At 37.7% G+C, this 12,537-nt stretch overlaps 1 protein-coding gene across 1 annotated transcript in view; it reads left to right on the forward strand.

The window, feature by feature from the left end:
* Window positions 1–12,537, forward strand: part of ncam1a (neural cell adhesion molecule 1a) — a 345,049-nt gene that overhangs the window by 299,271 nt on the left and 33,241 nt on the right. The window contains exons 15-17 of the mRNA XM_037687811.1: window positions 4,368–4,370; window positions 8,340–8,464; window positions 9,420–9,600. Of these exons, the coding sequence (XP_037543739.1) occupies window positions 4,368–4,370; window positions 8,340–8,464; window positions 9,420–9,600 (309 nt within the window). The remainder of the gene's footprint in view (window positions 1–4,367; window positions 4,371–8,339; window positions 8,465–9,419; window positions 9,601–12,537) is intronic.

Here is a 12,537-nt window from a genome sequence, read left to right on the forward strand (position 1 = left end):
ATATTGTTTGAAATTTGACAATAATTAGTGATTATTGTCAAATTTAAGAAGAAATGTTGATTTTATTTTGAGTGTAGTAACTTTTTCAACCACCAGATGGCAGTATAAGACTGTTTGAACTAAAGGATGGATAGTGAGGGAGCGAGCAGCATGTCTTTTATTTTATTTTATTTTTTTAATTTTTTCTCTCAGCATGTCTCTTTAAGATAAATGGAAGGGAGGCCCCTTGACGTGACATGGGCTGTCTCTCCATCCTTCTTTTCCGATTCTCAAAATGGCGGACGCTCGTTGTGGTTTGAGCTCTTTAGCATAGCATTTTTCACACAAAGCTTTAAATAAAAAAAATCGGTAAACAATTTCTCAGCTTCTTTTTGCAGAGAAAAACAACTTTTTACACGACGGCACGGCTTTCAACCATGAATTTTGGAGCTTTGACAAGACGGAAGTTTTTTCCCGAGGTTGGCCTGTTAGCTTAGCTCGTAGCTTAGCTTCTCAGCTTAGCTGCTTTTAATGATCCAAAAGCACGATGTTGGATGCTTAAAACAGATTTTAAAGAGAAAAGAGAAAGGGAGGGGTTAGTGAAGAGCTTTTTGTCATCCAGTGTCTTCAGTAGAAAGAGAGACTCAAAGAAACGATATCGCCGATAAATGAAAATGAGGTTGATAATTTCCTGGTGATGCTGGAAAGATGCTGAAAAACATACGGAAGAAAAATAGATCACAATCACGTGAATGCTTCATAAACATTCACGCAACTAAAACCTTGTGAGGTTGCCATTACATTTGGCAAAATTAATACCTTTATTAATAATATAGTGGGTTTTTTTTCCCCAAAAAATAAATCTATTAGCACAGTTTAACCTTAAGAGTGCACACGGTTTGATAAAACAGCTTGTCCATGTCGGGGTTGTAATAGGTCCAGAAAAACCAAATCATTGTTGAAACTCACCAAGCTCTGTGTTGTTCTTCCTGTTGGGAACTCTCACTTCTCTCATGCTGTTTTCACCATTTTTCAGTTGAATCTGCGATATCACCCACTATTGCTGCCACCAGCATGACCAGTAGTGAGTATGCCAGTCGAGCAGTGTGTCACTCCTCACCAGTAACTTTACTTATTTGGCCTCCCAGTTAGTGTAGATGTTTGTTTTTTCTCATAAGAAGGGTTGCGTCTTTACTAAAGATTATAACCAAATCAACAAAAGTAAATGCCAACATGGGTACAGCTAACTGTTGTAAAAAGTAGATTTTAATCTTACTAACGTATTGTGTGGTAGATTAACCACCTGAGTGTGGAGTTGTGTCACAGTTTGAATGTTGGTGACAAGTTTGAAAATGGTTTATTATTGGTGTAAGTTTCCTTGGCTTGAATGTTTGTCTTTAAGCTTAAATCATCGGCTGCAGAACTAACATACGTGTGTTTGCATTAGGGATGATTAGTTAATGTCTTGGTGCGAAGTTGGTTGGCTTAACGAATAATTCTATGTTAATGTTGTTTGTTAAAAGCACTCGGTGTTGGGAACCTCCATCTTAGATCCTCCCAGGTGATGTGGGTCATAAAACCAGTATCTGGACATCCTATGGCAATAATTATAAAGCTTAATGTGTTTCTTTGGATGGATTATTAAGACAAAAAATGTGCTCAATTTGAATGTCCAGTAAAAAGTGATATTTAAGTGAATTTATGAATTTGGAATTTAAATAAGAAACTCATGATCCACGATGACACAGTTTTGGAGAGTAAATGATCCCGACAGCTGTTGGTTCATAAATAGGCTCTTCACTATATATTTTTTTATGCATTTGTTTCATTGTAATTCAGTTTATTCAATTCAATTGAATTCAGTTTATTTCTATAGCACCAAGTCACAACAGAAGTCATCTCAGGACACTGAACAGAAACATTCATATAGATAAAAAAAAAAACAAGTTAACATTATTTCTCTGAGGAGCAGACTGCTTTGAGTTTATCGCCATCGCAGAACTCTCATCTTGAGCAAACACGAAGACAAAGGTGGAAAGGAAAAACTGCCTCACGAGGAAGAAACCTTTAGCAGAACCAGACTCGGGACAAGCGGACATCTGCTTCGACTGGCTGGGTTTGAGAGGAACAGATACACAATGGCAGGTTGAGAATCACATGTTAAGATAGAACTACTATCAAATGAAAACTAGTAATGAATATAAAAATAGTCCAAGCCTATGGCAGCATAGCAAATCAACCCTAACTATAGGATTTATCAATAAAGAAAGTCTTAAGTCCAGTCTTAAAACTGGACAATGTGTCCACCTTACAGACAGAAACAGGAAGTTGGTTCCACAAGAGAGGAGCCTGATAACTGAAAGAGCTTCATCCCATTCTGCTTTTGGAAACTCTAGGAACCACAAGTAAGCCTGCAGTCTGACAGTGAAGTGCTCTGTTAGGAAAATATGGAACAATAAGATCTGTAATATAAGCTGGAGCTAGGTTGTTGAGGGCTTTGTAGGTTAGAAGTAAGATTTTGAGTTCAGTTCTGGATTTGACAGAGAGCCAATGGAGAGAAACTAAAACTGGAGAGATATGATCTCTCCCATTAACTCCAGTTAAGACTCTGGCAGCAGCATTTTGGACCAACTGAAGACTTTTTAAAGAAGTATTTTGACACCCAGATAATAAACCATTGCAATATAGTTTAAATATGCCGTCCTGTACTATCTTCAGTATAACAACGAGCCAGAGTTTAAAACCGTTACAGATATTTTGTTTAGCCATTTTCTTTTTATATTTCTTGATTAAAACTGATTTCTCCTCTTAACATTATGAGAGCTATTTAAGCACGTGTCATCATCATAGTGACCTGTCAGGTCAGACACAGTTTCAGACCATTTGGCAACACAATCAGTGTTTAGGACAGGACTGTGTTTTCATTTAGTCATATTTAACTGGTACCTTACTGGGCTGTGGCTACTGGTGATTAGTTCAAACACAGCCTTTGTTAGGGAGTCTCCAGAATGACTTGTGACGTTTGTTCTAGTTCTTCATTTGGTGCTTGAATCACAAAAGCTCACAGTCTTGTTGCTTGAACTTTGAACGTGTTAGAACATTTAAATACTCTCTTGAAATAGTGTCTCAAAACCTTTCTCCAACTCTTTAAAATCAGAAAAGCTGTCCTCTGTGAACATGATTAGGTCCAAAGCAATGCAGATTTTATTTATTTATTTAATTTTAACAGCTGTTCCTTCTTCAGGGGTCGCCACGGCAACTGAACTCGCACAGAGACAGTTGTTTTTCACGCAGGATGACCTGCTTGACGCAACCACTGATTACAGAGTTACTGCAGGCCTCTGTGTGGAGCAGAGGGCTGCCGTCCGTGGCATCCGAAGACGGGGTTCAGGGCCTTGCCCAAGGGCACAGAGTGAGGCAGATGAGGACGGAAGCAGATGTGGGTGCTTCACCTTTTCCAAACAGATTTTTTATCGAGGGATTGAACCTACAACCTCCTGATCACAGCCTTGCCTTCTCTAAATTCTGCACTTTAGTCTAAAACAATGCAGATGATGCACATCAAAAAATAATTGGTTAAAAAAAGATAATCCAGCAGATTAAATCATAAACCTGGGGACACCTGCCGTACAGTGGGCTCCATGCAACCGAGGTGAGTATGATGTAGGAGGAGGACACCTATGCAAGCAGTGCTCACAAAATTAAACCATGATTTTCTGCAAACATGATCATCCGTGGGACTTCCTGCCTGACCTAATCTGTAAGTCTGTTTTGATCCTCAAAAATGCCACTGCCTTTCTTTCTCCACAACATTAAGGTCAAAAATGAGTCGCCAGCTCTCCTCCAGCAGACACAGTTCAGTGAGATATTACCTTTAAACACGTTTTGACTCGCTGCTGTGGGGAGCAATGAACAGGAAGCAGACCACTCAGACATGTATTCCATCTTTTGTATTTACTTTACATTTAAAACTAACGACGCATTTTACTGAGCAGTCTGAATTATATATATGTATATATGTATATATAATCCACACATTTCAACCAACCAAGACTGCATTTTCAGCCACTTTTTTCCTTCTGTTATTTAATATTGTTTTTAATATGATTTGTGCATATATTTACTCCCCTTGTTTTATTTGTGATTTTGCTCTAACATTTTCATTTGTTTTGATTCTTTTTTTTTATATATATATGTTTTCATCATTTAAAACTGTTTTGTTTGTGTTTCCCCATATCAACCCTCCCCACACCCCACCCCCACTCCTCCTGTGCTTTTTCTGTTTTTATTTTACGTTTCCTTTCAACCGTTCATGTCCGCGCACATCATGTGACCTTGTCATGTGGCTCTTTCATGGTGCTGATGATGTCGTCTTCGGTGATCAACAGAAGGTAATTTGTTTTTTGTTCATGGGGAGTTTGTCAAGTTTATTTAGAAACATAGACATTCACACTCTTTTTTTTTTTTCTTTTAATTTAACTAATTTTGTTTGCTTTGCCATTACTTCATACATTTTCTCTTCTGTCTAAGTAAAGACAAATACAAAGTATGTAGACTATTTTGTCATATATATATATATATATATGCACAAACCGGATTCCAAAAAAGTTGGGACACTAAACAAATTGTGAATAAAAACTGAATGCAATGATGTGGAGATGGCAAATGTCAATATTTTATTCGTAATATAACATAAATGACAGATAAAAAGTTTAATCAGAGTAAATGTAACATTTTAAAGGAAAAATATGTTGATTCAAAATTTTACAGTGTCAACAAATCCCCAAAAAGTTGGGACAAGTAGCAATAAGTGGCTGGAGTGGGGGCAGACGGTGGGACTGTGTGTGGTGGATTGAGTCCAAGTCTGGATGAAAAAAAGTCCTGATGGGCTACGAAAACAGCTCCAGACCTTTGACGCGCGTCCTCGTTTAGAAGTTTACATGGGCCAGCCACCAGCTCTCAAGATTCACTGATGGGTCTGGAGGTCTGGTTCTGGTCCGGTTCGGTGGGTTCAGTGCGGCTCCTCTGCATTCGCTGATCAGATCAAAACTTTACCTTTGTTTTTTGGTTTTGTTTTTTTTTATTCAGCAAAAGAGGGCATCTGGGTGGAGTCCTATTGCCTTCTGGGAAATGTGGTTGTTATGAGCAGGAATACAGTGTAGGCTTATTGAGAGAAAACTACAAAATGGCGGTGCTTGTGCGAAGTATTTTATTTTTTTAACTTTTTTTACTGTACAGTACTGTATCCAGTACTGTCCCAATCACGTGAGTAATATTAAAGTTGACAATAATGTGTCCTGTACACATTTTTTTGTACAATATGGACTGTACGTCCACAAGCCATGATAGTGGGAGTCTGCGAAAGTCGAACCGCAAAGTAGCGAGGGACTGCTGTATGCATAATTTTCCTCTGCTTTACAAAGTTTAGGTTGATTTATTTCTGAACATATAGTGACAAAACAAACAGCATGCTGTGCCTTTTTCTGCAAATCCTTAAAGTAATGCAGCCGATACTGCAACTGTGCTAATTTATTGAACTACCTGTTATTTAACTTACAATTTGTTGTTACACAAGGTCACTGAGATGCAAACAGTGTAAAGATGATGTACTGAGCTCTGTAGTCTGTATTTCACTTTGCTGCAACTGCTGCCAAAAGTATTTGTGCAAGTCTCCAGAAGGTCTCAAAACAGGTTTTTTTTGGGGGGTGGGGGGGGGGGGGGGGGGTTGTTCTCATTTTCCTTGAGTGAGTCCAAAAAAAAAAAGACTTACAGTCTTGTCACTTGAATTCTGAATGCACACAATAAAAGATTGCTACAAACTTGCTTTCAAAAATATTTGTGGGTATTTTAAACCCATTTCAAGAGCATTAGAGCTTTATTCCAAAAAGTGAAGTGCTGATTTTTATTTAAATAATTAGGTTATTTTACTGATTAATAATGAATAATTTGATTATATTCAACTGCATTAATGGGATTTTTTTAGTAATCTCATTTTAGGTTTGATTTCCAGGAGTGTACATTTTTTTTTTTATTTCAGTCTTAGTCTAGTCATGTTTTACTAGCTTTTAAATCACAATTAAAATTTTTAATATTACGAGAAACCTCACAATGTGCCACAGACAGAGATGTGCATCATACTCTATTAAACATGGCCACTCACGTGATATTGGTTTTGCTTTTCACTCCCAGCAGTACCTTGATTTAGACCGAACTCAAATTACATGACATTCCTGCAGTATGCATGTTTTATCCTCTTTCTTAGTAATTTTTTTCTTGTTCCACTGAAAATGTCACTCCTAGTGCATGCACGTGCATCTTTACGGTTATGTCTCCTTTAATGAACCTGAACGACATCCACACCTGTTTGCAACATTCACTTAATTACTGATAGTGCTGTGGCAACTGGTTTTCTTTTGAATAGTGTTCAGCATCAGAGGGAACGCTGAAAGCATAATGGTTATTAAAGCTTTACATGAAAGCATGTTTCAAGCCATTCTTTTTTAAAACTGCTTAATATTTGATAGAACATATAAAAGGTGTTGCGTTAGCTTGAGCTGCATGTGCAACCTCATTTATGTCTTACAAAGACTTATGTGGTCGGAAGTCTACATGTTCCCATTTTTAAATGTGCGGCAACACCCACATTTTCCAGCCAGGAGCCTTTAATTCTAACTGCTTCTCTCTCTCAGCTGTTAAAACCTCAGAAAATGTTTTATAACTCTGACTGATGCTTGTGGCTAACATGTACATATATGAACGCTCTGATGCCTAGCTGCCACCATGCTGCTGCTGCTCATACTTACTGGAATTTTTTTTTTTTTTTTTTACCTTCAGTCATGCTTCCTCCAGTCTGGTAGAGTTCTGTTTCTGAGCAGGTTGATTTGAATACCTGTCTTCATGCATGTTCATTCTCATAATTGCAGCCACTAACAGCGTGAAGGCCAAACTTTTGGTGGCCATTTACCTACTGGGGGAAAAAAAATATTTAAGCTTTGTCTTTATTACAAAAATTTATATTTCCTGCTGTTGAGGTTTTTAATATTAGAGCATGAGCTCAGTGTAAAGTGTAAATAGCTGATAAAGTTGGCTTTTTAAGCTTTTTGTACTGCCTGTGCAGCATTCACAGTGACATGAAAGTGAAAGCTAACACCCACGCAGCTAACTGAAAAAACACTGACCTCGCCTCCCAAAAGGCTGTGTCAATGTTATTAAATGTAATAAGGTAACATGTCCAATCAAGGCCTTTAGGCTCATTATCCGGCAGCCCAGCAGAAATGACTCAGGAGGACCGAGCTGATAATGAGGAGCCTCGACGAGAGCACCACCTCAGTCAGTGAGGCAGACTCTCTGCCCGCTGCTCCTTCAAGTTGTTGTTTCGACTGATCTATTTTTTTTTAATGAAAATTTACTTTCTTAAATTAGAGCTCAACGGTTTTAACAAGGGCTCTGAATGAAACGGTACAACTTTAAAAGATGTACAAATTTTCCTTGTTCTTTTAAATTAAAGCCACTAGAGCAAGGCAAGAAACATAAAAAGCGTTGATAGTAAATGACTAATTTCTTATGTTTTATGTGTAATTAAGAGTAAGTAATTTTGTTCAAGATTAAGATCAGTTATTTTGAAGTGAAAATAATTATTAGTATCTCAGTCAAAATGCACTTTCACAAAACTTTTCTACGAAACAACCATGAGACCAGTCCATCAGCAGCCTCTGATCATCCATAAATCATGTCCATAACTGGCCATGCTGGTGCTCATATAGACATGAGCTTTCTGAAATAAAACAAGCTTCATAAAACCAAAAACGACATGTAGTGGAACTCATACACATTGATGTGGAGAACGCCACCGCCCATACAACCTCAAACCATTCAAAAATCAAAGCAAAGCAGACAGATAGCATCCGTCTTTGAGCATTGAGTACAGGAGATCTCCATTTGGAGGATGGGATGGGGGGGTCAGGGTTAATCGTTTTCTAGTTAAAAACAAATTGAATATTCTAGAGTTTTATTGCCATTCAAGTGGTCATAATGTATTGTATGTATTTTAAATGGTGAACACGTGGGCCCTCTTCTTGCTAATTTTTAGCTTACTTTTATTATAAGTTCTCCCTACGTTCCCCAAACTGTTAAATTACTAATAAAAACCAAGAAGTAAATTTGAATATTGCACTGAGCCAACAAGGATCCCATGAATAACACTACATTTAACACCACATACACATTTGCTATATATTTTTTTCTGTATTGTACATTTAGCTGATTTGAAAAGAGTATCGGTCAAAGCTGTGAATTCTAGCAGTTGGATCAGAACCATCGTTTTGTTGACTAACTGTAATTCTGTATTTTGTCCTGTGTAGGGGAACCGAACGCCCCCAAACTAGAGACCATATCTGCAAAAGAGGGTAATTCCATTAAGGTAAAATGGATCAAGCAGGACGACGGTGGTTCTCCCATTAAACACTACCTGCTCCGATACAAAGCTGTGAGTACTCTGGCTAAAAAGGTAACTCGGTACCACTTTGCATGTTCTTCTTCTTCTTTATTTTTTTATTTTTTTTTTTTTAATAAGAAAATGTAAAGTTAAAGTATTATCAGTGTTCAGAATTATCACCTTGCCGAATGGAAAAAGAGATAACCAGCCGGGCTCTGTCAGAAAATGACAACTGCCAGCAACACTAAAATACGTTTGGATTGACTTTAATCAATAAGCCATTGTTTTCCCTCTGCAAGTTTTATATCCTTAAAAACAAAACATGTTCCCAGAATGAGTTCTGCCCATTTTAAATGAGCATTTTCCACTGGGGAAGATATAAAAGTGTAGAAAAGGCAACTAGTAAGACAAAAATCCTCCATCTGGCTTATGACCAAATGTGTTTTCTATGGTAACTCAATATCATCATTTTTAGACACTACGACTGGCACTAGCATGTGCCCCCCCCCCCCCCACACACACACACACACTTCCTCCACGCTTGGGCTTTTTCTTTTTAGTTGCTACATTTTTGTGCTCAGTACAGATAAGATTGTTTCGCTTACCATATTTTCTGGCGTATAAGTCGCATCAGACAAAAAAGCATCACGAAGAGGAAAAAGCATAGTACTGTACTTTATACTGTAAGCCGTTTCAGCGTATAAGTCACATGTATTATGCGTTTATTTAATTGTCAAAACAGTTCAATTTTGCCTGGACGGTGCGGTGCAGTCCATCCATCCATCGCAGCCGGCGCTGCTAGCTCTCCAGCGTTCCTCCGCCTGCACCGCTGTTGCAGTTCTTATCATTTTAAAGCGGCAGTCAAAAATTGCGTTCTAGTCGCAGGACTGACCAATATATGCAAAAAAAACTGCGACTTGTATGCTGGGAAATATGGTACGTTAGAAATTGACCAAAGTCACACTTAACTATTATTTACATTTCTTTATCTGCATTCTTTACTCAGAAACATGTAATGGACTGGAAACCAGAGCTCCGCTTTCCCTCAGCCAGTGAGTACGCGGTGTTGTCCGGTCTGGATTGGAACACAGATTACGAAGTCCACGTGGTGGCGGAGAACCAGCAGGGCAGATCTGAGCCCTCCGTGTCTTTCTTCAGGACAGCTATAGAGCCCACTACCATCCCAGGTACTATTCTCATCATCCCACCCTGTGCATCCACACACACCAGCTACAGTGCATGTGAGCTTCCATCGTGACCAAAGAATCTGCACTAATTGAATTCTTGACTTTTTATTCAGAGCTTGCCAGCTGTAGGGACTGCCATTGAAAAAGATTAGGATTTTTACATTTTCATACATGGTAACAACATATTTGCAAATAAAATGGCGCATCGTTGTCTAATTTTCACGTAAAACAGTTTTGCACAAATGGTCACGGTTAGTCTCTGCACTGTTGCTGTGTTTTAAATTGCAACGTTTAACCCTGGGCTATGTCCCCACCCCACTAAACCTGAGCTACTGTTTGTAACTGGTTCAACTTTTTTCATGTTCATCTTTTTTTTTTTATCTCCCTGAAGAATACATGTCATGTTTTCCTCCTGCGACTCCCTGTCTTCCCCTTCATTGTCATCATCTCTTTCCGTGCTGTCATGCCTCCTCCTTTATTTTCTCTCTCAAAAGAGTTTATTGAATCAAGCACTTATCTTGTTAACTGTCAAGGTCGCAGAAAGGGACGGATGAAATTGCACAAAAATTGTTAGATGGATTTTAAGAAAGAAACACGGTGCTCTGTTAGTAAGAAAGTAAACGGGGCAGATCCATTATTGGTCGCTTTAGAATATAGTTTATTTTTATTAAACCTAACCCAGTATAAATGAACATTTTCTGATTAACTCTACCTGTAGAGAGGAAGAAAATCAATATTTTAAGGTGTTTTTGGGGGGAATTGGAATGGTGTTTTCTTGTTACATTATTATCAAAATGTATTGGATATGGATTAAAATGATGAAAATCATTCAACATTGTTCAAAATATAATAATTCAGTTCAATTCAGTTTATATATATATCTATCTATCTATATATATATATATATATATATATATATCTATCTATCTATATATATATATATATATATATATATATATATATAGTGCCAAGTGCCAAAAGAGACTTGGCTCAAACCAAATCCAGTTTTTATTTTGGAACAATTATTGTCAACCTCTACTAAAGCATATAGATAATATTTGTATAAAGAAGGCATGGCCTACAAAGCTGTTGCACACATAAGCTTTACATGTGGAAAATCACGTTGTTCAAATGAGAAAACCACATGGGAAACACATGTTCTGCACACCTTTCCCATATAATTATGTGACATTTTGATCATGTTCATGTGATTCCATGCAGTCCCATGTTTTATTCCATGGGATCATATGTTAAAAGCGAGGTTTCTTTATTCTTTAGTTCTTCTTTAGTCTTTGGACTTTTAGGGTACCAGCCAAATTTCAAGGTTTTCTAGAAAACATATAACGTAATGGCCATTGAAAAAAAATCTCACTTTGATACACCTGGGTGCTTGTATAGCTGTCAAAGATACATTGATTATTGTGACACAGACAGAGAGAACACTACATGTTGATGATGAGAACCAGTGTCACTCATGGTTACTACATGCTTCAGTACATGAGCTAATACATAAAAAACACATAAACAAATACCGGTAGGCAAAAAACAAAAGACTAATTGCTAAAAAAAACCAACAACAGTATATATGGTAAAACAGCTAAAAGAAGTGATTAACAGAGAAAAAAAAAAACTATTTTACCCACAATCCCACTCTGTGTTCATGTGACCATAAGTCATCTTGAATGACCAATGAAGTACCGTACTCTCACTGAGTCACGAGGACCCACCCCAGTTTAAATAATGTTTAAAAAAATCTGAAACGGGGAGAGAGACTGGGTGAACGCAGATGTCGGGGTGGTTTCCACCGTGCAGATTCCAACTGAAAGTCCCAAAGAAAAATGATCGCCACCAAAAACAACATTGAAGATTTTAAAGGTGGACCATGATGGTGTCTTAGATTTATGAAACGATATGACCAGCGCGGTTTGTTTATGTTAAAATTGTGTTTTATTTAGAGATGTACCGATCCGATACCAATTTCGGTATCTGTCCCGATATTGAAACAAAAAAACTTCTGGATCGGGTATTGTGACAATGTGACAAATCCATGAATGGGCAGATCTATTCACTCTAATTTTATGCTTTGTGCTCTGAGTGACATCACGCGCTAGCAAACTCACCACACAGATTGCTTTCAAAATGGAGCGAGCAAAAGGGTCAGCCATCTGGAACTATTTCACACTACCTCAGCCAACACATTGGACAGCTACGCGCAATACGTGCACAGCGATGGTTCCTGGGGGTGTCACTAAAACTTCCAGTTATAACACTACCAACTTAATCAAGCATCTCCAGAGATTTCACCATAAAGAGCACACTGAGTTTGTTGAACGGAATTCAGCTCTGTTTTTCTGTTCCAGGTTGGTATCGGATCGATATCGTTCCATACTAAAATGTGGGTATCGGTATCGGAAATGGAAAAAAGTGAATTGGTGCATCCCTAGTTTTATTTTAAAAGTACTTTGTAGTATGCGCGACTTATACTCAGGTGCGTTCTATATACCGGAAATTACGGGGTAGTCAAAAGTGAGTTTTGTTTACGTCCAGTGTGTCCCAAAAGTAGCGTAATAAACAAACACAAAAATTGTAGAACTTTCTGTTATTGTCCTGTTTCTAGTTGTTTCGTTGTTTTTGGTTTAACTGTTTTATGTGGTTTTATTTGTACCATGTTTTTCAGACTATAAGGTGCACTTAAAATCCTTTAATATTCTCAAAAATCGACAGTAAGCCTTATGTATTAATTCTGGTTGTGCTTAGTGACCTCAAACCGATTTTATGTGGTACAACTGAATGATGATAGTTATTGTGAATGAGTTGAATAAAGTTTGACTTATCTAGTTTCGCTTAATATTTCACCTTATATACGAAAACAGACCCGTTCATTGATATTGCGCCTTATAATCCAGTGTGCCTTATAGTCCGAAAAATATGGTAATA

The sequence above is a fragment of the Nematolebias whitei genome, chromosome 14, assembly GCF_014905685.2.
Source record: "Nematolebias whitei isolate Nwh7 chromosome 14, NemWhi1, whole genome shotgun sequence".
NCBI classification, from domain to species: Eukaryota; Metazoa; Chordata; class Actinopteri; order Cyprinodontiformes; family Rivulidae; genus Nematolebias; species Nematolebias whitei.